The 25,686-nt window shown below is 37.9% G+C and overlaps 1 protein-coding gene and 1 long non-coding RNA gene across 5 annotated transcripts; one reads left to right on the top strand and one right to left on the bottom strand.

Moving 5' to 3' along the window:
- Gpp (grappa) lies at positions 1-25,616 on the bottom strand. 4 transcript variants are annotated; one of them, XM_049836310.2, is made up of 15 exons: positions 25,374-25,616; positions 23,692-23,732; positions 19,620-19,758; positions 11,745-11,885; positions 9,646-9,831; positions 9,110-9,538; positions 7,324-7,484; positions 7,073-7,242; positions 6,658-6,815; positions 5,330-5,560; positions 4,553-4,759; positions 3,119-4,021; positions 2,850-3,048; positions 2,532-2,723; positions 1-2,465 (listed from the first exon to the last, which is right to left on the bottom strand). In XM_049836310.2, the coding sequence occupies exons 1-15, from the start codon at positions 25,455-25,457 to the stop codon at positions 2,155-2,157; spliced, it is 3,552 nt and encodes a 1,183-aa protein (XP_049692267.2). In that variant the 5' UTR covers positions 25,458-25,616; the 3' UTR covers positions 1-2,154. The 4 variants fall into 4 exon arrangements, with proteins under 4 accessions (XP_049692267.2, XP_049692266.2, XP_063899626.1 ...); XM_049836309.2 differs by having other exon boundaries at positions 1-2,723; positions 9,122-9,538; XM_064043556.1 differs by having other exon boundaries at positions 1-2,723; positions 4,553-4,672.
- Positions 13,532-14,257, top strand: LOC135119303 (uncharacterized). Its single transcript, XR_010278152.1, has 2 exons — positions 13,532-14,001; positions 14,175-14,257. It is a non-coding gene; the product is annotated as an uncharacterized LOC135119303 (long non-coding RNA).
- Positions 25,617-25,686: the final 70 nt, after the last annotated feature.

Here is a 25,686-nt window from a genome sequence, read left to right on the forward strand (position 1 = left end):
GGCCAATCAGATAATAATAATTAGAAAACAAGTCGGTCCTTACACTCTTACAGCACAATTACATTTTTACAGTTTCTGAATTCTTATTTTATATTTATACACAAACATTTAATTAACTGCTGCATCGACAGAAAGTATAAAACCGTATTTACTATTTTTCGAATATCAACAATGACTTCAGAAACCCCATTAAATAACAAATTGCTTATTTTTGTTTAATCTTATTCCTAAGAGGCGGATAATCGTCATGAGCGAAATAAAGTTTATTCCTAAGTTACTTGTGGCTTGTTACATAAACAAATGATTTTAAAGTAACTCGTTGATAAACCCCCAAAGGAACGCAGATATGTTTTGTAGAGTACTAAGAACAGTTTAAAGAGGTGGTGGATACAAGGCAATGTTAACAGTCTAATCCCTTGAGCTTGGTCTTTAAAAAAATCACTTCTAATAATTTTATTAAACTTATCAATTTCATTAAACATGTTTGTGGTAAAATAATTAAAATATAGATCCTTCCTCCCGTGCGAAATATAAATAGAGTCAAGCAAGGCAAAATTAAAATGTAATAAGTTAAGTATTATTATTGGGGGCATGGACAAAATTGATACAATTAGGCACGTCGCCAGAAACTCTTTGGTCCTATAATTATAGCTATAACGTGTATAACGAAATATATCTACATAACGTGCATTTAGTCAAAGTAAAGAAAAAGGAAATCTCGGATCGATTATACTATACTGTCTCCGAAGACAATTTGAATGTAACGTCAATTAAAATGTAAAATAAGTTGATAAAATTGAAGTTCGAATTGAAACTCTCTATCGAGCTTGTAATAAATAATACATATTGGGTTATAACAAATGGAAGTTTACCAAAATTACAATATTCGCCAATTTCGTTCATTCGTACATATTAACATAATATACTCTGTTAGTCTGCCATAATTTGTCTAGCAAAAGCAGGAATTATTATGATTTTATCAAATAATGTTAGGAAATAAACGAATATAATAATTATGGCTTCATACACGCCCTGCTCGTGTAGAACGTGCTGAACAAAAAGACATGGACAGCTTACATTTCATACAGCAATTAGTTTCTTAGGCAATGATTTTTATAGAAATTGATTATATAAAGAGACACGAGTAATCTGTGTACTTTTACTCCCGTACTATTGAAAATATGAAGATAAGCATGAATATACACGTTACCTATAACTTTCATAATAGACTTGGGATTGAGGCATAATCTTATCTAAAATAATCCTGTATAAAAATAGCGTGTCCATTTATACTATGCAATATCTACTGTTTATGCACCATGGTGTTTCTCTGGGAAAACTTTTTCTGAGGGATCACGTTAGACTTTATATTATCATAAGTATTACCACATGCTTTTAGTATACTATTAGTTTAGTCTAGCTTTTACAGTTTCACTAGCAATAAAATTGATACTCTTTACAATCTAACGATCTACCTATTATGGTCATCGAACAGCACTACGTAAAAATTAGTTAAGTTATTGTTATCACGCAGATTAACAAAACGATAGCAATAATGGTGCTTTGTGTATCACAGGACGAATGACGACCTCATTGCTAGGATTATGACAATATCAGATAGTTATCATTTCATTTCACAATGAAAATTTAAAATTGCGCTATAATTTACTAAAGAGTTCCTAATGCAATAACTTTCCGATTCGATACGTAAGAAAATTCAAAATGATCTATTCTATACAAACTCGATATAAGTACAATATTAAAAATTTAAGATTTCCCAAAGAAATGATTTACATTATTCAGACAAGAGCTTCCGTAACATAGACAAACAAAACACATAAAACAACAAACATTCACCAAACGACCGGCGCAAGAATGATCCGCTGCAAAGTCACCGAATCATGTATTTCAGACTCTAAGACCTAAATGAACACATGAAATACAATCCGCCACGGCGCAAACGTCTCGACGTCACCGAACGGAACGGCGACATAAAACTACTATTAAATAATTACACATCTTAAACGTAAAATAAACTCAATAATATACATAATTACATTATATATTCGAAAAAAATAACAAAAAGTCGACAGTCAACATCCCCGGACGCGGGTCGCGGCAGTGCTAGTCGGAGTAGCGCTAGAGGCGGCGGCGTCACATGGGCGGGCGCTCCCAGTCCACGGCGGGCGCGGCGCCGCCCCACGCGCCCCAGCGCTCGCGCCGGAAGAAGCGCTTCTTGAAGTGCGCCGCCGGCGGCGAGCCGCCCGCCCGCGCCGCGCCCGCCGCCAGCGCCGCGCCCGCCTCGCCGTGCCCGATGCCCGAGTCGGGCGACGTGTTGCACGCCTCGTCCGAGCGCCGCCGCTTGTCCTCCATGGCCGTGGACGCGAACGATATGATCTGGTCGAACCGGAACGCTATCCGGTCCTGCCACTTGCTCTCGTCGACCTCCTCGCCGGCCTCGCCCTCTGTAACGGAGCGGGCGGTGAGTGCGTCGGGCCGCGCGGCGGGCTCGGCGTCGGGCGGCGCGTTACCTGGCAGGCGCGCGCCGTCGGGCAGCTCGTCCACCAGCGGCGTGGACGTGTTGGAGTGCGGGTCGCCCGGCGGCGAGCGGCGCCGCGCCTCCTCCTCGCCCGCCGCGCCGCCCGGGCCCGCCCCGCTCGCTCCGTTCCGACCCCGCCAGTACTCCGACGCCAGTACGCGGGCCTGCAGGCAAGCTGCCAGTCCTGCGATCGAAACATTTTCATTGACTTAATGTATTTTTATAACTTCGGTTAAACAGTTACATTAATAGATTCATGGTTCTTAATATAAATATTTTACATAGTAATAGTAGTTATGGTGATGCATACCTTCTAGCGGCTGGTTGGCGGCGGCGGGCTCGTGGTACCGCGCGCTCATGTTGACGGCGGCGTTGATGATGCTCTGGTTGGAGATCTCGAGCGTGCGCTCGATCTCGCCGTTGACGAGGTCACCGATGGTGCGCGCGCCCGGCGCCGCCAGCCGCTCCTGCGACAGGTGGCGGCGCAGCGCCAGCTTGGCCGGCGACACCTGCAGGCGACGAGCGGTTAGTGCGGGGGTCGCGGGGCGGGCGGGGCGCGGGGCGCGGGGCGGGCCTCACCTGCGTGTAGTCGGGCTGCGCGGGCTCCAGGTGCATGCGCGGCGGGTAGCGCTCGCGGCGCAGGTCGCGCGAGGGCCGCGCGTAGGGCGCGGGCGGGGCGCCGCGCGGGTAGTGCTGGTGCGGCCCGTGCGGGGCGCCGGCGCGCACGTACCCGTTGCTGTAGGCGTGGCTCTGCGCCGGTCGCGACGCCTTTCGCTGCTCCTGATCCTCGTTTAGCACCGAAGTTATTATGCTTTTAAGTCTGTCCTCGAAGTTGATCACCTTCGGCGACTCCTGTACTTTGCCGACGACGTTGAGAGGTTTTTGCGGTTTGACAGGTGACTGCCGGTGCGCGAGGCTCGGCGGCGGCTGGCCCGGCCGCTGCGGTTGCGCTCTGTGTATCGGCGCGGCAGCTTTTGTGTGTCGGTGATGGTCGACGTGCCTCTCTGATTCTCTTGGATACCCATTCACTATAACATTCGGTTTAGTTATCTTGCCCGCCTCGATCTGCCGCCCTGTCTCCAGTATCTTCTGAGCTAAAATCTCTGGATTTTGCTCCTCAATTTTACCAACATCCGGAACATCAGGCCACTCTTGCGACCGCGACCTGTGTTCTCTAGATTTCCTCGGTTTAGAATTAACCGTATGTGGTTTAACAGTAGCGACGGGCACAGTCGGCGGCGGAACTTTTTGTTCGCTTGATCTTTCCATTTGAACTATTTCATTTTGCAGGTGTCCTACCTGCGCGTGTAACCTCTTCCGGTATGCAAGTGTCGCCGATATTTCCTTCAAAATGCAATCATGAGCTATGCTCTGGGTGATCTTAACATCGGGTGGTATGTGACCCAACTGGCGATACTTTTCAGTTATCTCGAAAGTCCTTTGTTTAACCAGCATCGTTTGGTCTGATTCTATATTATTCACCTAAAAATAATAACACAGTGATGAAATTATGGCAATAGTTGATAAGTTCTGGCAGCACAAATACATATCATATAACGTACTAATGTAAAATAAAAACCAATGGCATAATATCGTACATAGAAAATTAAAATTACATTCAATAAAACAATGAGCTACAAAATATTCATACAAATGTAAACAATAAATTGTATGTTACCATAAAACGGTATGATATAATACGTATAGTAGGTATCTCATGAAAATAAAGGTGATATACGTTTAAAAACGAAATATAATAATGAAATGATGAGTACCGTTATATCAAGTGTAGTGATGAACGTACTCTTCGAAAATGAGTCTAACCCGTCGCGATACCGAGACCGTACTATCTATCAGGTGCATGACCGAGTGATAGTGAGCTAAAAGAGCGAAAGTACCTAGGGACAGAAGCAGGGGTGGCATCCGGTCACTATAATCTTTGACGTTACAATAAAAGCTAATAGTTTTCAATGCACGATACTATGACATATTCAAATCGATGATGATATTTACCTGCGCTTGCAATTTGCTAGCTTTGCTCTGCAACTCTTTGTGTCTCCCCACAATTTCCTTCGCTTTGGCCAACAGATCCACTGTGTTATTGGCGTGAATGCCCAGCTCACTCATGCGCGCCTTTAACAGAGCAACACTGTCGCTTATGAGCACGTTGATCTGTTTATCTAACTGAGACGCACGTGACTTCAGTTTCTGGTTCCTCTCCTGTATTGAATACTTGCATTTAAGTTTTATATTTATGTATACTATTTCAAAGTTTTTATACTTATTTATTTATCTTATTTATAAACTGGCTGTATCCCGCGAATTTACTTGCTCCACGTTAAATATGACATTTATAAAAACTTACATGGTGTAATGTTAGACTCGAAAATATTTGAAACCTGATTATACCATCTTACATTTGAAATGCTTCATGTTGTTTTTTTTTTATCATCAAATATATACATCAAACTCTTGGGGGGACCTTCGTGGTCGCCGGCAGTCGCAATATGGTTATCGGATTAAATACTTGTCTGAATTATGTAAAGCAATTTCATCAAATGTGAGTCTAGTTTAAATGTAAAATCTATCGACGAGGATTAAGGCACACGTTAAATGCAAAAAAATAATTACTAAAACGGGAAAAATAATATGGAAACGACGCATCATTAACACAAGAAAACTAAAAACCTTTACCGTTCAAATGAGGTCGACATTTAAAACAAACGACGTACCTTACTCGTCATTGGCTAAAAAAACGTGGAGAGCCATGAAAAAAAAAAGACGACGTACCTTCTCTTTTTGAATCTGGTGTCGTATCTCGTCGGCGTAGTCGGGCGTGTTCATGCGCTCGATGAAGGCGAGGTACTGGTCACGGAACATGTCCAGCAGCAGCTGCAGGCTGTACGGCGTGTGCGGCGACCGCGGGATGTCCAGCTCCGAGTGCAGGCGATCCGCGGGCTGCAGCTGCACGCCTAGCGCTGACAGACGCTGCTCCACGCAACCCGGGGGTGGCGCGGTAACCTGAGACAATGATAAAAAATGGTTATGGTATTAATATGAAGGTGTGGAAAATACTCAGAATTATACATGATACAGAATCCTTAGACCTTGGCAGACCAACGCAACGACATCCTCGTTATAACAACTCTCGTTCAAACTTTGTTAAAGGGACAAAACTGTCAAATAAAGAGAAACTACCCACTCGTATTTCACAAAATCACTTGTCAAAATCAAATGACAGCAGGATTTTGACACAGTTGACATTAACGTACGAAAATGGGTTACCAATTAATTGTCTTACGCTGTGCCCATCAGGGTCCAAAATTGTGACTACCTCTATTGTTTTACATTTTCCACCAAATGTACATTATGGAATGCAATAAACGATAATATGGTATGATATGATATGAAATTGGGGAGATTTGGGAAAAAGAAAACACATTTAAATAAAACTGGATAATTCATTAAATAGACCGAAGGTGTTTTGTGTAGTCAGTGCCAGAAGCACCTGTATTATTCTTGTGTACACCTGTATTCTTGCTCTGGCGTCCAAGAGACGACGTATCGTAAGGTGACTGCAGAGAAATTAAAGAGATAATTGGCGCTGCGTTGATTGTCGTACGTCTAGTCACTCGCCCACTCTATCGGATGTACTGAAGGAGCTAAAAAGCTCTCCCTAGCTGTATTGATGAACTCAAAGCCAACGTCAACATTGAGAAGACCTCCGTCGAAGATTTGACCAAATTTGACCAGATTTGAAAGATATTAACTGTAGAGTAGAAGATATGACCACACAGATGAAAGACATTAACCATGGAGAGAAGATTAGACTGCGTCGAACTTCTAAGATAGTATCATCGGGAGCTACAGGATGCCAAAAATACAGTAATTGAACTTACAAGGGAGAATAACGTACGTGAACAGTATTCAAGAATAAACAACAACGTCGTTGTACGTATCTGTCGGTTCGCGATTGTAAAATCTTCATGCGAAAATCAGATCCGCCTAAAGTTATCCAATACCTCTAGTGATAAGGATTTGCCTCGCAATGGGACGACAATCTGACACGAGCGTAGAGAATTGAGCTCAAGAAGAGTAGATATGTATGGTAGACTCACAGCGCCATTGTGCAGCGTAGAGGCGAGCGTGGTGGAGTGCAGCAGGTCGAGGCCGGCGATGGCGGCGGGCGCGGCGCGGCGGCGCTTGGCGCGGGCAGCTCTGCGCCGCGCACCGCCTGCACTCGCGCTGCGCTTGCTTGCTGGCCGCCGGCTGCGATCTGTTTCAATATTAAATACGTTAAGTCGTGTCTATCCAACACTCAAATCAGACCCACAGCGTAAAAAACCTGTCCCGTTGTTCCAGTGGTCGCATAGGCGACTGCTGGTTCCCGGGATCGTGTCCTGGGTCGGGCCGATATCACTTCTGTGGGCTTTCAGAAACTTTCACAAAACAGACAAAGTATCGTGATGTCGCTGGCTATTTGTTATAAACAATATGGTCATAGAGCTATTGTGTTGCGTCGTGTATACTAACTGGAGTCGGAGGAGGAGGCCCAGGGCGCGCCCCACTCGCGCGGCGCGGGCTCGGGGTTGGGCGGCGCGTCGTCGGTGCCGCTGGACTCCTCGTCGCTGTCGTCGCTGGAGCGCCGCACCACGCGCCGCTTGGCCACCGCCGCGCGTGCTCGCGTGCGCCCGTTCTCACCCCTGCGTTACAAATCATTTTATGTTAGAAAGGCGCTCCAAGGCAAACTCTATTGCTCCATAGTTTATGGTGGCGTGTGTTACCTGACGGCTCTGGGGCGGGCCACCTTGCGGCGGCGCTCGGGCAGCGAGGCGGTGCTGTGGTTGCTGTTGCCGTTGAGCAGGTCGGGCGTGGGCTGGCGCGTGGGCGGCGCGCTGAGGTGCCGCTTGCTGCCCTCGCCCTCCTCGCACCCGTTCTGCGTGCCCTAACAATAACAACACCAGTCAAGCAATCAGCCAAACGTGATCCCATCTGTTTACACTGACGTTCATAAATATCTAGTTTGCTGAAATAAAGATAACCGCTGACCTGTTCGACCCCGATATCAAGTAACAATCTTCCCGGGTAGACGCATTTATGTTTACATTGGTAAATAATGTTCCACATGCATTAATGTATAATGTTCTCAGACATTATTTAAAAGAAAAACAGATCAAAATAAAAGGTGACTAATTTAGGTGTTAGGAAATCTGTGATGTTAGTTTCATTCACATACAACAATTATTATTTTGTTAGATTATTTGATTTAAAATCGAGAACTAAAAATCAGAATCAATAGCTACCAACTGTAGGTGTTCGTCATTTGGTATTTTAAATATTTTTTACCAGTGACTGAATTCGGAATACCTATCTAACTTAGTTCTAAATGAACTCAAACAGATAATAATTAAGTTATATTATTATATTACTTGGGTTTATTTTAGCAATGACAAGCTGAAGCAACATAATACTTCGGGTCGCATATTCGGAAAAATCATACCTAATAAAAATAACTGTTGATACAAACTGAACCAAATGTAGCAAGTTTGAAAAGCCTTACATAGGTCAGACTTTAGAAATGGAGGAAAAATAAAGATAACAACTAAAGAGATGCAGCAACCATACGGCGCTAGGCAAGCAATATAGCTGACCAAGAAGCAATGCTACCTCACTATGTAGGAAGAAAACCTGCACAGGATTCCGTAATCACTGTCCATTGATGGAGTACAATGTTCGTAAAGATATAAAATCTAACATTTTTGTAAGACATCACTGAAATCTGTAACTTGCCACAATTATGTTTGTGCAGTCGCCAAGGGACAGGTTGAAAGGAGTCAACAGCTAGATAACTTGGTACACCACATCTTCCAAACTTATTCATTGAAGGCTGTCAATACATAATAATTAAAACAAAGTTCAGATTCAATGCCTGAAAATGTTGCAGATTTTAAATGATTAAGAACTTAAGTACTTACTCTATAATTATTTTTAAGACCACCTGAGATCAAACTTTGAGTGATGAACGTGTAAGAGGCGCTGTTAAATTACGGAACCCAGATAGGAAAACTTTTTACTAAAAGCTGTTTTCATCTCATTATTCACATAACGGTGCACTTCTACCGCCAGCATTCGGCAACGAGCATTTAAGAAGTACATTAACATCAATTTTAAGTGAATGATCAGACATGTTACGAAAGCCAGGCCATGATAAGATTACAATCACAATTGACATGTGAAAGCTACTGAACTAATGCACGTGTACGAATGCTCGCGATGGATTACATAAATCCACCTAAAGCTTCAGTCAGACGAAACGACCACTTGACGTGAATGCAATTGCCACGAGACAATCTTTGCCTATCTATGAGGTATAGCTTGATATAGCACATGTAGAATACTAAGATACGAGTTCATCATGACGATTGGTTATATAAATAAGTTATGACTTTTAATTGATTAAATTCGTGTGCCGAAATGTTGCAAATATATCAAGTATGTATTCGAGTACCATATTTTTAACCACATTATTATGTTAATAATCTTATAAAACGTAAAGTGATTGGAACAGACCCTTTTGCTGACCTTGAGTTTCGGATTTTTCAGTCTTTGAAAATATCTCTCCAATTTGGTCCTATCTATAATGTGTAAATAGTAAGAGACTGGCTTCCCCGTCCACGAGACGGATCCTTTGAGCGGAGACATCTCGCTGACGTGCATGATGGTCCCGATGTCGCTGAGATTTCTGTCCGTTATCCTGAAGTTCAGCGGACAAAAACTTTTTGATGATACGATTTTAGCACCGTCTTTCAAGTCAGCAAATCTTTCTTTCAACTGATGGTCAACATGAGGGCCAAATGCAAAGTTATTCACAAAGACTATCGTCGCTGCATTTATTTTTTCTCTGTGTTCATCCAGCAGGAAGTCGCCCTTTATTAATTTATACTCTCCAAACTTTTTTCCATACCATCTCATCCACATTCTGAAGTGACCATCCATACTCTGGAAAAAAAACGTTAACTTTAAATTATACAGTTCTTTATCTAACTTGGATTATATTTTTTTCTTTGTCTATATATAATGGGCATCTGCATTTAAATGATATTCACCTCAGCATATTTACTAGGAACTTCCGCCTTTTCAACTCCGAGACAGACGCGGCAAGGTGTTGCGGCCGCCATTTGTAAGACCACCTGCCCTACGCCCGAGCCCAAGTCCACAAACACATCGTCGGGGGTTATATCTATTTGATCTATCATCTGACAGACCAGTTCATACGATGTTTCGCCGTATACCTGCCGACATTAGAAACACATAATATTAATACCTGGCTTGTGGTAAAACATATAATAATTTAACAAGATGACCATAAAAATAGATCTGGAGGATCTATTTTTACAGTTCTGAGTTTCTGATAAAGCTGGGTTCTTTTTTTCTAAACATTTGCCCTCTTATTATAAAACGCGGTATCAAATAAGTATCGGCTTTTGTACTACCTTTAATCCAGCTGTAAGTACGACCTTGAAAAAACGTTATTACAAAACGCAGTTTATCGCAAGTCCTATTACTATCTGTAGTACAAAAGATAAACCATCGAGCCCCCTAGTTTAACTGCAGTACTTAGTCGACAAACGTCAAATTCCGACATTATTTACTTTTGAGGTTATTTGTTTTGTGATGAAAAAAACGAAAGTGGATACAAATATGTGTAATTTGGAATACTTGGATGTGTTAGAATACTATAGAGAGTGTCCGGGGACCCAACAGTGTGCGTCATCGACAAAATCTCTTCAAATTATCTGACGACAATTTTCGATATAAATATCGATTTATGTTTTTCGAAATAAAAGTCAATTGAATGCATGATGATAATTAATCCATGATGATCCTATGATGCTCAACTGGGCTCGCCATAAGGTACGTAGCCTTTACAGGGCAATTAAGTTGCCAAAACATCCTATTAATTATATAAGAGTCGAAGTTTTTATTATGGATGTTTGTTTATATTCCACGCATAAACTACCACATGGATTTTGATGAAACTTCGAAAATATATCAGATTATCATACAGTTTACTGTTTATTTACAGATTCAAGACTATTTTGGCGTTTTGCACGCCGTATCTTTGCCAGTGATATGAAATGTTTGTAAAAGACTGGAAGCTTGCTAAAATGTAGGTACAAAAATGCCAAGATGAGCAAGGGAACACGATTGTGTGATGAAGAACAGTGTCCAACATGTATTAGTGCGTTTAACTGTATAAATAGACATCGGAATAAAATATAATTTTCTACTTTTATGTTGTTTCATTTTCTTTTCGTAATTTAATGCACACGATATTCTGTGTGTAAGTTATTGTGCACTTAATTTTGAAGAGGTTCTAATTAGATGCACAACGTCTTATTTAATCATTTAAATCGGGATGAAAATAATCCAAGTTATTTCTAACCTAAAAACAAAACATAACTCGGTTACGCGCGCTGACGTTCCGTTATACGCGCAAACTCGATAGTTGTTTAAAAGAGAATAATTGGATCATGTATATCGTTAAAAGATACTAGCAATATATAATTACCTTTAAATAATAACAAGTAATATTTTCAACTGCAGAGATATTTTTTTTTATTATGATAGTTATTAATTTTTCATCAAAATAGACTTAACAAAATAATGTAAAAAGGAACGGCGCACATAATTCGGAACGATTGAACGAATGATTTAAATATTTGTTGCTTATAATCTGTGGATATTATTTGAACCACACACACACAGAGACAAATCGAAGTACCAAACAGTCTTCTCTTAGTCTACGTTTTGTAATAAGGATGTAAAGACTATCGTAAGTACCGTAACAAACCAAGACGTCTTCAGTCTGGTTTAAACCACTACTTGCGGCAGTTTTTATAATAAGAGGGTTGATGTTTTTAATGTTTTATTATTTAGGTGTCCCTTTACTGAACTTTCGACGAATAAAATAATATATTTTTAAAATTCTTGTAGACAAAGATATGACAGACAGAAAAACAGAAAGAGAAAAAAAAACTGGTTACGTAATTGCAATGTCGTTCAATTTTCCTACTGAGTAAAATGTTCCATATTTTAAAATGAATACGCTATTAATAGCTCAGAGCAAAGTTAGCAACACGACATCATGACCGCGCAGCTATAAACAATACGGTTTACGTAATAAATAACCGTTAGTACTGACCTCAGGTGAGAAGGGTTCATATTGGTTGAGTTTATCCGGGTCTGATACTGCTTGGTTGTACGTCTGCTGTAATATGTGTTTTAGCAAACCCCTTGACGGATACTTGTTCAACCGTTGGGCTGGTAACGATGTGCCTTTTTCCTGTAATCAAATTATAATAAGCATATCAATACAATTATCAAAATATACGCACAAATTATTTCTGCAGAAAATACTTTAGCGCTTGATGGGGTATTTAATTTATGCTAGAGGCGGTTTCAACCGCGTCCAGAGGCAATTCTCGATCAATGGGCTATCTAACACTGAAAGAATGTTTCAAATCGGTCCAGAAATCTCTGAGATACCCATTGAAACAAACAAACAAACAAACTCTTCAGCTTCATAGTAAAAATATAGATAAAACATTAATTTCTTTCAACATTTTTTTATGAGGCGGAACCTATGTGGCGTGCTTAAAGTGAAACAATTGATTGGTTCATAAGATAATAACAATACCAAATCCAAACGAATGAAATATCTCTTGCAGTAATTGTAGCATACAGTAACTTTATTGCATAGCACACAAATAATACATTATTTTCAAGCCAATTGCAGTTAAGTAGGGCACGGTGCTTCAATAGAATTCCTGGATATTATTTCTGCGTTGTATGAAACTGTAAACTTATTATAAAACTCAGTAAAGCCTTGACATTGCGAACATGGCAAAATGACCGATCGATACAAGCAAATGCGTCATTTGAGAGCAATGTCGATGGCCTTGAGTCCGATTCACGGTTCAAGGTTTAATAAATGTAGCAACATAAGAGTACCTGCCAATTTGAACTTAAAGCTGAGGTCAATAACTTCTCACATTTTAAATAACTCATGTGGCATTTAATGCACATAAAAAACGAATACCTAACTCGATATAAAAATACTCGTTGTTTTATCACGCCCTAGCTACTAATATTAATAAACATGAATTTTGTTTGGCACTATTTAGGTATTGACATTGATTTTTAAAGACATGTAGTAATCTTTTATTTTATTTATGGTGTAGTTCCTATTTTAGTCACTAACCACTGAATGTTGGTGGTAACGATGTGGGGAATATGATTGCCGAGTTCGTTTGGTTTAGTGACCTTGCTGTTGATCTTTTATATGTATTTGTTTACGTTCTGTCTGATGCATTCATTCATAAAAGATAAAGTGTTGTATAAAATAACGTTTGATACGTATTACTTAATAGGTGTAGGTATTGAAATATCTTAAAACCGCTCTGATTCATTCAAAATAGCATCAGTGTTGTAAATAAAGTAACAATATTCGTAGAAGGGTCTTGCATGTGGCGTAGGTAGAATCTATTATGGTGCAGTAAGGTCATTGTAATGTTACCTTTTGTACGCGTAGGTGTTCACGATACAGTAAACACTAGTCTATAGAAATAGGAACGTACCTAGGTAAAGCTATCGGTTGCCGTAAGGCATTGTTTACTTTCTTTGAAGCTTAATACCTATCACAGATATAAATAATGTGCAAACGAAGTGGTGTGCGTACCCCACATAATTTGCTCCCGTTAAAATGAAGGAGGTAATGGGGTCAGGGGAGGCAGGCGTGCTCGGAAAATCAATACCAACTCTAAATGTAAACAATCTTTTTCGCGTCTATTTTTAGGATTCTTGCGTAACTTCCGCCAGGGGTAAATCTTATGTAACTTAATACTTCGTAAATCCATACTTATGCTTCGAATTATTTAATAATAAAGAGTATAATATATACAACATTCAATATTAGTGTGATGTAAATTCGATCCCTCTTATTATAAAACGCGGTATCAAATAAGTATCGGCTTTTGTACTACCTTTAATCCACCTTTAAGTACGACCTTGAAAAAACGTTATTACAAAACGCAGTTTATCGCAAGTCCTATTACTATCTGTAGTACAAAAGATAAACCATCGAGCCCCCTAGTTTAACTGCAGTACTTAGTCGACAAACGTCAAATTCCGACATTATTTACTTTTGAGGTTATTTGTTTTGTGATGAAAAAAACGAAAGTGGATATAAATATGTGTGATTTGGAATACTTGGATGTGTTAGAATACTATTGAGAGTGTCCGGGGACCCAACAGAATGCGTCATCGACAAAATCTCTTCAAATTACCTGACGACAATTTTCGATATAAATATCGATTTACGTTTTTCGAAATAATAGTCAATTGAATGCATGATGATAATCCAGGATGATCCTATGATGCTCAACTGGGCTCGCCATAAAGTAAGTAGCCTTTACAGTGCAAGTAGGTTGCCAAAACATCCTAATTAATTGTATACGAGTCAAAGTTTTTATTATGGATGTTTGTTTATGTTCCACACATAAAATACCACATAGATTTTGATGAAACTCCGAAAATATATCAGATTATCATACAGCCTATTGTTTATTTACAGATTCAAGACTATTTTGGCGTTTTGCACGCCGTATCTCTGCCAGTAATATGCAATGTTTGTAAAAGACTGGAAGCTTGCTAAAATGTACAAAAATGCCTAGATGAGAAAGGGAACAAGATTGTGTGATGAAGAACAGTGTCCAACATGTATCAGTACGTTTGACTGTTTAAATAGACATCGGAATAAAATATAATTTTCTACTTTTATGTTGTTTCAAATGTTTCATTTTCTTTTGGTAATTTAATGCACACGATATTCTGTGTGTAGGTAAGTTATTGTGCACTTAATTTTGAAGAGGTTCTAATTAGATGCACAACGTCTTATTTAATCATTTAAATCGGGATGAAAATAATCCAAATTATTTCTAACCTAAAAACAAAACAACTCGGATACGCGCGCTGACGTTCCGTTATACGCGCAAACTCGATAGTTGTTTAAAAGAGAATAATTGGATCATGTATATCGTTAAAAGATACTAGAAATATAAAATTACCTTTAAATAATAAAAAGTAATATTTTCAACTGCTGAGATATTTTTTTTATTATCATAGTTATTTATTTTTCATCAAAATAGACTTAACAAAATAATGTAAAAAGGAACGGCGCATAGAATTCGGAACGATTGAGCGAATGATTTAAATATTTGTTGCTTATAATCTGTGGATATTATTTGAACCATAGACAAATCGAAGTACTAAACAGTCTTCTCTTAGTCTACGTTTTGTAACAAGGATGTCAAGACTATCGTAAGTACCGTAACAAACCAAGACGTCTTCAGTCGGGTTTAAACCACTACTTGCGGCAGTTTTTATAATAAGAGGGGATAAGTTGATAGCACTTGTCATAAAAACGTATGTCAGACGTACTTCATTCAATCTACATACAATGTGCGTTACGCGGCCTGACGGGAGAAGGCGTTGCATCTCAGGCCAGTGATGCAAGCAGTTCTCACATGCCCGGCCGTTGCCCAAACAGTCCATATGGCGCTAAACCATTGCGTCACTCTCTATCTACTTACTCGGTGAAAATTAGAAAGCGGCCCCACGTTAATTCAGCGCAGTGCATGCAATAACATGCCGCCGTTTACTAATATTATGTTACATATGCAGCGTTAACTACTAGTTACCTGGCATTTCTAGTAAGAATAAACAAAACTTATGACGTCTTAAATGACAGAAAATAATCAGAACAATAAATTCTAGCATGACTTCTTATCTTAGAAAACATAGGTAGGTATCTAAAGTCTTCTAAACCTAATTTGCTTATCAATTAGAAATGGAGACAGCTAACAATTGCTATCACAATTAAACGTATAAGTAATTAATCAATGAGAACTTGAATTCGTAAATACCTTTTATGTATGTAGGTACTGGTTTGTCTGAACCCCATTAAAAACGTCTCCATTACGAACTTAATAAAATACTTAGAATTTAAAAAATGTTAGAAGCATGTACCTAGCTGTGTTTCAAATTCTTGCACTACTGGTCAAATAGAAACCATTTGTTTTAAAGAGTGTCCTTTGTAATATGGATCAAATCAAATGTGTGTGTGTGAGTGATTTTTTCACTGTACAAAGAACTAGCCGTTTCGTCGCGGTTTCATCCGCGTCCCGTGGGAACTACTGCCCCCACCGGGATAAAATAGCCTATGTTAAGTGTATCGTTCTAATGGTGAATTAATTTTTTGAGTTTATCCATTCCAAACAAACAAAGAAAAATTAAAAATTTTCCTCTTTATGATAATAGTGCAGATGACCAATTTAAGTTATTTAGTAGTCTATTTTATACAAAATGTTGCGTTTATTTAAAACTTAAGGTATTTTTGTATAACTGTCTTCCGTACAATACTTTAACCTCATAAACTTCGCTTAGGACCAATAAATATTATAAATAGCTTACAGTACACTACGAAAGAATAAACAGTCCAATTTTGAACACAGCTCCATTGAGTAATCTTTATTTGATAAGCGAAGGAGGATTTATATCTTCTTGTTAAAATTAAAACGACTTGTAGCCCGAACGAAGACGCTGTCGCAGCCGAAAAAAAAGGTCATTAACACTACGTGAGACATTCGCGTTCGCTCAATATCGCGGTCAACGCCCCCACAAGTGGCCCGCACTGAGTAACTCACTATAACAATGCGATTCGCGGTCCATTCTACACCGAATATAATGTGAAGTCAAGAAGCGTATTGGGACCTCCAATAAAATTAATTTAATATTTCAATGAACATGTAATTCATATTTATAAATCGCTTCAAAAGTATCCCGTATAGCCGGACATCTGTTTGACATTATTTTGAACAAATTCATTCGTAGTGAACTGAATTATTTTGAAATGCCAGACATCAATTTACGATTTGGACTTGCCCACCGAAGGCTTCGTAGCTGTGATCGTTACAGTAAATAGTTTAGGAATGGAAATATTTTTAATGGCGATTTTTAATCTTTTTGATTTTAAAGTTTCGTCGAAAAAATGCCATGAAATGAAAATTGAAGACCTTTCATCCGAACTCCATTTGAATTAACAGGTCTAGCTGTACCTATGTATTAAATACAAATATAAACCATTTTAAAAATAAAGTTACATAATTACCTAATTTTGTTAAATATACGATGGACTATGACGGTGTGAGTTTTTATAATGGGCACAAATCGAAATGCAGGAATCTGTGCTCAAATTGAATTAAGAAAAAAAAAATAACCTCATTATTTAAAATAATTTTGTCGATAAAATTAAACACACATTGCCCCATTTCGATATATGCACACTTTGAAGATTCACACCGTTTGTTGTAGAGCACCTGATTAATGTCATTGCTTTTTAAATACTTACTACGTAACGCACAAATTGTGAAGTAGTTTTCGATACCCACCATTTCATTCGTCAAACCGCAATTAGATCGCATGAAATAAACTTGACCTCGGCCACCTAATTGAAAACTAACTCTCAAGGTAAAATAAAACAAATACATACAATATTGCAAATAGTAATCTACGTGCACATACGATGCATCTTCTCGTGTATAAAGTACATAGTACGCGATAATAAATTATTATAAAACTTAGTGGCGTTAGTGTTAAGGCCAGTCACGTTCAAAAATTATGCCAGAATGAACGTAACGTTTAACTTCTCAATATGCTACTCCTCTAACCAAGTAACACAAATGACATCACCTCTTTACAACGGATTATTCTATTATTATGAAACGGCCATTCTAGATGAGTATGCAAGCCTTCGTATTTTTTTTAAATATGAACCTTAAACTGTTGCTACTTAACGCATTACGCATAAGCATTACTATTTAGGATAATCAATTTAGACACCTTCATTTAAAGAACGTCAGTCACTCGCTAGTTCATCATTAAAATTCCAAGGACCTATCAAGGACCATATCTTGGGTATTTTTAGAAAACTCATAAAAATGTGAACATCGCTATTTGTAACTTTTCTAACTAACAACGTTTTTTTATTTACACCCAGGAAGTACGCAAAATTATACAAAAATTGTCAATGTTAATTTTATAGGACTACATGTTACAATTTTTTATTAATATTTAGATGCACCTAGAATACCTACTAGATACTTCACTACAACGAAATCCCGAATGATTATTTTTGGACATCATTTCAATAGTCAATTCTCCATGTCAAAGAGAAAATGGTATGCAACGTGTATAAATAGAGTTAGCCTCGCGCGGCGTCTGCGGACATCGATCGTTGCGTCCTCGCCGCCATCTTGGCCCTCGTGTCTCCCTCCTGCAGCCCGCGCCCCACTCGCCTCTATTGCCCCTCACTGCCCCACATTCACCGCACCGTTTCGCACATGCTACATTATGCGATATGTCCGCTGTTTCTAGCTAGCTGACTCAACATTTGGCTGTAGAATTCGCAGCTCTACAAAAATAAACATCTTCAAGGAGATACTGCATAATCGATTTCCGTATTTTCTTGTTCGACCAGAATATACATACATATTTGAATTTTTGCCCGGTATTTTGTGATTTGGAATGCCTTTTATATTAAAACGCGGTATGTTTTATTATTTTTATTTATTTAATACACATATTGTTTCTCTCTAAAATACAGCTAGGCAGTAGGCAGTAAAGACGTAATTAAGTTATTCTGCCGACTACATTTTACCATACATTCCCATCTACTTCTATAATTCCATTTTTTTTTTCACATTCTGCAGACTATTTTCGCCAAAACCTTTAAAAGCTGATTATCTTAGTTTGCAATGTAGGTAAGATGTTACAAGAGTTTATTGAACTATGACATTTGTGATCTTTCTGAAAGATCCTACAAGGTCAGGGGTCGCACAGAAAATATCATCTCCTTTTTATATTATTAGAACGTGTACATCGCCAATATTTCCAGACATTAACGATCTTTGAAGTACAGGTGTGCCTGATCAACATTATTTAGTTGCCGACAGCGGATGGAACTGAAGTGAAATATAACGCAAATGAACTATATAAATCAAGTATTTTTATCATCTTTATGGGACAGTTTTGGGACCCTTTAATTGAGACCTTCGAAAAGAAGTTATCGATAATTGCTACTATTTTAAGTAAGAATTTCAGAACCTTTGCTCGGTAGACGAGACCGACTTGCAATTGGCCTGTTTTTTTGGTATACACAATACTTTGGGTAGTTTTTACCTGTATAATAATAATGGGTAATTTCGGTACAGCCTCTATTGAAATGCTAGTAAAAAGAACCGTATTGCTGACAGAATATTACATTTTATTATACGTATTTCCAAGAATGTCATGAACATAATAAAAACATAAAATCTTTCCTAGTTTTATACCAGGCATGCCCGGTCTTTTTAAGCCATATATTAAGAAACAGATGTAGTAGACAATAAATAACAAATCTCGAAACTGCTGCATACTAATTCTGATGAAACGTTAACTAGGTAGGTACTCCTTAAGTATCAGTAATTTGGGACAATGAATCGAAAATGAGCTTTTGGATCCTTTCACGCGATGAGAGCTCAAAAAAGCATAGGTACTCGTATAATACTTATAATAATGTGCCGACCATGATTTCGCTTATATTACAAATTAGTTAAATCTTATACTTTGTTATTTTTTCACCTATTTAACGACTCGTATTATGAGGTTAGTGGTCACCGAAGCATAAATGATAGAAACCACTTCATAACGAGTTTAGTTATTGCTATTATAATTAGGCACGATAGAATGTTCGGTCACTACACCGTTTGTTCTAATAACGTCCGTTCCGTTGCAATAACGTTTCGAGAATGTTGCAATTTTACTGTCGTAATACTATCGCAGCGGTCGCAAGGCCTTAGTCATAAGGTCCAACAACAGTTCCTTATAGCATTTTTTAAAGTTTGGATTAGGTATTTAACTAGAGTATTAACGTAATAACCAGTAACAAGTAGTAAATAGAACATTTGTATGAAGATCTCACCAGAGCGACGACGGAGTCGATGGCGCGGTTGAAACGGTCGCACAGGGCTCTCATGCTGTCGTACGAGTGGGTGTCGTAATCGCACAAGATGTTGTTCTCCAGAGCCGCTTTCATCTCCGGCAGGTCGTCGCACACCCACCTGCAACAAAGAAATCTTCATTAGCGATGACAAAAACTATCTAGCAAAACTCTTCTTGTTAAGACTTCAGAGGTTTCGTCACAAATATCATTGTGCCGCACCTAAAGGTTATTAAGCGTGGTCACAGGTCATATCTCTACAATTTTTTTTAATGTAAATTCGAAGTAATTGAAATGACCCAGAACATAGCACCCCTATACAGTAATAGCAGCAATCTCGTATCGAGTAAATACAGCAAAGCAGATAGGACGGAAGTGACTAGTATTGTGATACAGTGAAAATACCTACATACGTACAAAACAACTTATTATACGACATGATCTACATTTTTAGTCTTTCGGTCAAGGTTATGCATCGTGAGCCAATAATGCGAATACAAGGACAATGTTCTCCAGTACATTTTATGAGTAGAGTTATATAGGTCAATTTGAGACAGAAGAAAAGCCTAAAGTCTCGTGTAAACTACGTCTATAGAACGGATATTTCTCAACCACGTTAGCTCCTTAACTTAGAACTTGAATTACCTACCTATATTGGATTACTATCTACCATACCAGATTTCGCCCACGACTATGGATGTCCACATGGACTTAGGATATTGCTAATACCGAGCCGTTGCGGTCTCCGTTCCCTTTCCAGCATTTATTGTAGTATTATTGCGATTCTATTGCTACTTTATTCACATTCATAACTGGGTTTGTATATTGTTTATTTTGTTGGTCATTTTATTTTGCGATAAAACACTCCCTTATCATAAATTCAACGAACTTTACACTTAACAAATAAATATCTACCACCCGAGCAACAGATTTCAAATGCGCTGGTACCACCAGCTATTTCGGTCTCTAACATTTTGACATGATCTATCAGTATAATGCCCCTAAGTTTGTAGCTCGAGTTTTAACAAGTGTTGTCAAACAGGTCATAAGTCAGGCGATCTAAGATTTGACCTCTAATAGCTATCACTGTCAACACACTCGTATGATAATGATGTGTGTAATAATGTCACAGCTTTATCTTTTTTCCTACATTTCAACATCTGACAGACCTAATGCAAATACCTATGCTAATACTTACAATCAAATTAAACCATATATTTTCTTTAAATTATGGGCTAGTAGCACGCAGGCACGGCATTCAAAATTCTTATGCTCAGCAATTTTATAAGATGAAGAAATATAAAGCATTTGAGGGCCCGCCCTTATTCTGAAATAATTGGGATCGATTTCAAGGTCACGAGCGGGTGAATGAGCGCGTCCGGACAAAAAGAGGTCATAGTGAAGGTTCTCCCGCTCCCGACTACCCGAGCCCGAATCGACCTGTGAGACTTGTTCTCACTTTAACCCTACACACGATTATAAACTTTAATAAATAAAAAAATGGATTACTTAAGGTTTCGTTTTGCTTCTCTTATACCTAGTTTTGTTCATTTATTTCGCCTGCAGACATAAGAGATGTTTTAGCGTTGAACTGTACTTGTAAAGAGCATATTCTTTTTTACACTTTCTTACCAATTCCATTAGCCAATCATTTGGTCGCTCCGTTGCCTTTACTATTCGGTGTATGAATGGATCTAAGAACATTGTCGGAGGTTTTATTTATTTAACCATTTATGTTCACAGTAAACACATTTCAGAAGTAAATGTAACATTAAATAGCTTTTTAGATTTAGAAATATGAAATTCCGAAACTTGCAATGACAGCCAGAACCGGCACAATTTGTCGAAAGGCTTCATTCAAGTTAAAAGTGTGAACTTTGACCGTTATTATTGAAAGTTCCTTGTAAGGGGTAATCTTTATATTACGTTCGATTACCGAGTTGACTGTACGCATGTCGCGCACCGGCCGGTTGCCGGTGGCGCGTGCCCGACAGGACAGGTGTTTGCTATCTGCGATCTCAAAACAACGCACACGTGTGTCCTACGGGCTTTCACGTGGTACTTTCTTTAGCCGTTTTATACCACTATTATTCAGAGGAGGATGGTCAAAAATGTGACGTCTAAATGCGTAATGTAGATTCCACGAAAAAACCCCGCATTTTTTGTGGTTTTAGAGTTACTGTGACTTTCAAGTTTAATGAGCCTGAGGGATTTAATGATACATTTTTAACTTGACTTTTTTCGTACGTTTTGGTTACAGTATGAACGTTATCGAATGGCGCGTTTAATCATCAAATAGTAACTAATTGTTTCTAATGCAAATGTGTTTTTTCTACTGCAGTGAAAAAAATGCTTCTGGTCACGTGATTTGGATCCCGTGTCGATCTTGGCTCACTGTTAATTTGAAAAACATTAACACGTTTCTAAGCTTACATAACATAAATGTGGCCATGACTTACGGTTTCATTTGACTAAATTCATTTCATGGTACCTGGCATTAGCCTAAGGGTCAATTCCCACTGAAAGAGCAGCGGCCGGCAGCGGCCGTAAGAGCACGGAAAATGTAAGAGCGCGGCGCGGTGCGGCGCCGCGCGGCCCGCCGCGCTCGCGCTCAATCCCTTGCAATTACGGCCGCTGCCGGCCGCTGCCGGCCGCTGCTCTTTCAGTGGGAATTGACCCTAAAACAAGCCTAACACTCATGTATGTTTTGGGATTAGGGATTCGTAAACTCTACCAACTTGTCTGTGATTGTTATCTAATTGTTGTCTCAGTCTCCTTGATATTTTTTTTTCTTTCTCTGTTACCTTGACATCAGATTTAATTTATTTGATGCTTTGGTTAAGAAGATTAACGCTACCTTTTCGAACACCCTGTATATCGGATGCAAAAACATATTTATAATGTGTTTCAACAATTGAGTGCTTCATATTATGCAAATAAACGTTTAATATCGGTTGTATCAATGCAGACTAATATTTTAAGCACATATAATATCAGCTGGTTACAATAGAATAATGTAATAAATAACAATGAAGCTATCTGTACTTTAATGGTTATCTACATAATACAGGACCATTGAAAACAAGGTCAAGTTAACAGTTCCTAGTTTGACGACAGGAAGCTATCTGTGGCGCCAATTAAACTCATTACAGTAATAATACTTTATTTAATTAGGTTTCCATACATCTATACTCTGTGCCAATGTACACAGAGAAAAGATTTGATTGTGTGTTTCTTTGAATAAAATAGGCGCTCTAACTACTAAACCGATTTTAACAATTCTTTCACTGTTAGGAAGCTGCACTCTCTGCGCTGAACATGGGCATTGTTTTATCCGGGTATGGGAAGAAAGTTTCCACGAACAGGACTGAAACCACACAGAACCGCTAATCTTGTATAATAATTATTTTAAATAATAGTTTTTTTAATTTCATTTTAGCATTCTACTGCTGTAAACTTTTTTTTATCTTTTTTATAGGAAAAATTAACTATTTCACAATCTAACCTGCAATATTTCCAATTATTTTTTCCTCACTGCCTATGCACATAAAGTAAAAGATAAGTTAGAAATTTTGTGTTTGTGGAACCCATGGGGTATCCTAGGTTGCCAAGAAAAATATAAGTCCATTTGCAATTTAGGAATTTCTTTGGGAGATATTAATGTCTTTTTTCCAGCATAAACTATTGCTGGTTAACAAAATAAATTAATATTAGTAAGGCATAATAATATTGTTGCCAAGCAAGGATTTTATTAGTGGTGTTTTTTATGGATATTAAGAATAAGAAATCTGTTAGTAGCTAAAAGAATTGTTGGAGGCGATCTACACTTTGCAATCAATGCATGTAATGAAATTATATGTAAAGATCACCTTCATGGATTGGCTCAGTTTTTAGTGCATATTATAAATGGAGAGATGTAAATTATCATGGCATTCCTATCAGTGAGGAATCAACAAAGAAGAAATGTGTTAAATCATATTCCTTTCCAAAATTGGTCAACTAAACATTGAAGCATACAATTTAAAGATTTATTTTAACATAAAAAATAACATACCGTATGGTTTCTACTATCTCCAAGGCCCCATCGTGTTTGTCCTGAAACAATTAAAAATTATGTTGAAGCCATAATTCATAAATACTTAAAACTGATTTATAATTGGTCTTCATCGACTTTTTATGGGATTGTGTTGTTTAAAATTTTGTATTTAACCTCAAAGGCAATATTACAAAAAATTTGGATATAGGATATTAATATTACTTATTACCTACTGTGTCACTGACCTCTATTGTACCTACAGTAAAAAATATTTCCCCATAGCTTTTGATAACAATATTAGATTTCCTATATGTGTTTTGTATACATACATGTAAAGTCAAAAGGGGCAACCTAGTTTATAAAGATCAATTGCCAAATTTTTTTTAATCATAACATGCTGCAATTTTTTTATTCATGTATGAGCCCTTGCTCTGTACAGTTGTATAGTAGGTAAAAAACTATGCACTATGCCTAATTTGAAGTATAATTAATTAACACTTAATAAAAATACAATTATAAATATAGAAACTGTGCTGTTTGAAACCTGTACTTACTTAAATTGAAGATTAGAAAACTTTGTGAATACATAATTTGTGAAAAATGAGAAACTAGGTATATGTTACAAATTATCAATTCTGACTTTAAAAGTTAAATGTATATGTATATGTATGTAGGTATTTACTTTTTTTGTAGCACTGTATAAGAGGAATAAAACTAGATCTCAGCTTGCTTTTAGTATTTGACTCATTGGACAGTGATCTAGGTATAAGTATTACGTTAATATTGTAAGATCATATGATCTACAAAAAAATATTGGTAAATGACATTAAGAAATAAAAATTACTTTTTATTTCAACAACTTATCTAGTAACTTTGGTCAGAGTGTATCAAGCTGTGTGCAAACCAACATAACTCTTAGTTTTAGTTCACTTACAATATTGCATAGCAAAGAATAGGGGTTGTATTCTTTTTTGTGTATTTAATAATTACATACAAAATCAGGGTGGTCAGTACACTATGAAAACATTTTTGAAATAAAAATAGTATGAATGTACACATGTTGTGTTTATTGTAAAGCTGATCTGATCTGATTCATAAATAAATGAGCAATTAAACAGAGGAAAGCCTGGGAAAATTTGAATTAGGTAGTTGCCATCAATGAGTATGTGATACATTTATAAAACCAATAATCTATAAACAATATTTATCTTTGTGAACCACCACAATTATTAAAAGTCGCATTGCTATAATCGTCTAAAATGTAAATAAATGACGAATGAAAACTACGCAACAGTGTGTACATATCTAAAAAAAGCCGACACCTTGACAAAACACGAGGTCAATACACTCTACTGCAATACCCATGTGACGTGAAGAAGAGCTTGCCTATGTCTAGATGCTTGATAAACTTCTTGCAGTTACCACAATAAATATATTTACTTCGGAAAACTTTTATTGATGTCTATGTATAATTTAGAGGTTCACTCCATCATTTCAATCAACCTCAACCAAACACAAGCAAGTACTCAGTGTGAATAGTCACTTGTTGTACAATAGCGAGTATCGAGCCTTCTAAACAATTTAGTTACATCACCAATGATTATAAACAAATCTATAGAAAAATAGAAAATAGAAACCTAGTACTCTTGCTAGCATCATTGCAACTAACTACACGATAGTAAAATATACGATTTCCTTACCGAGCCATGACCTGAAGTGAGGGGCCATGTATAAACAACAGGTTCCGCGCCTGCAGGAGAATGCAGGCGTAAATCCAAAGCCATGATAAGAAAACCACTGCATTAAAGCACACACTTTTCACTTAAACACTAAAATAATCACTAAAAATTCTAGATAATAACATAATTTCACTGCACTTTCACACACACACACTCTGAACCACCGGGCGCCATGTTGAAATTATTTCTAAATTCCAATCATGGCGGAAAATCGGTGTTGCTAAGAAAATAATTATTAGATGGTAATAGTATTTACATAACACATAATATTAGT

The sequence above is a fragment of the Helicoverpa armigera genome, chromosome 3 (genome assembly GCF_030705265.1).
Source record: "Helicoverpa armigera isolate CAAS_96S chromosome 3, ASM3070526v1, whole genome shotgun sequence".
NCBI lineage: Eukaryota > Metazoa > Arthropoda > Insecta > Lepidoptera > Noctuidae > Helicoverpa > Helicoverpa armigera.

What these genes read in the sequence shown, in the direction of transcription:
- Gpp (XM_049836308.2), bottom strand. Translation starts at nt 25,457, where the DNA reads ATGGCTTTGGATTTACGCCTGCATTCTCCTGCAGGCGCGGAACCTGTT. An exon ending in GAGATAGTAGAAACCATACG is followed by an intron (nt 19,759 to 23,691) that starts GTATGTTATTTT and finishes TCTTTGTTGCAG; the next exon opens with GTGGGTGTGCGACGACCTGC. An exon ending in CTACGCTGCACAATGGCGCT is followed by an intron (nt 5,561 to 6,657) that starts GTGAGTCTACCA and finishes TCATTGTCTCAG; the next exon opens with GTTACCGCGCCACCCCCGGG.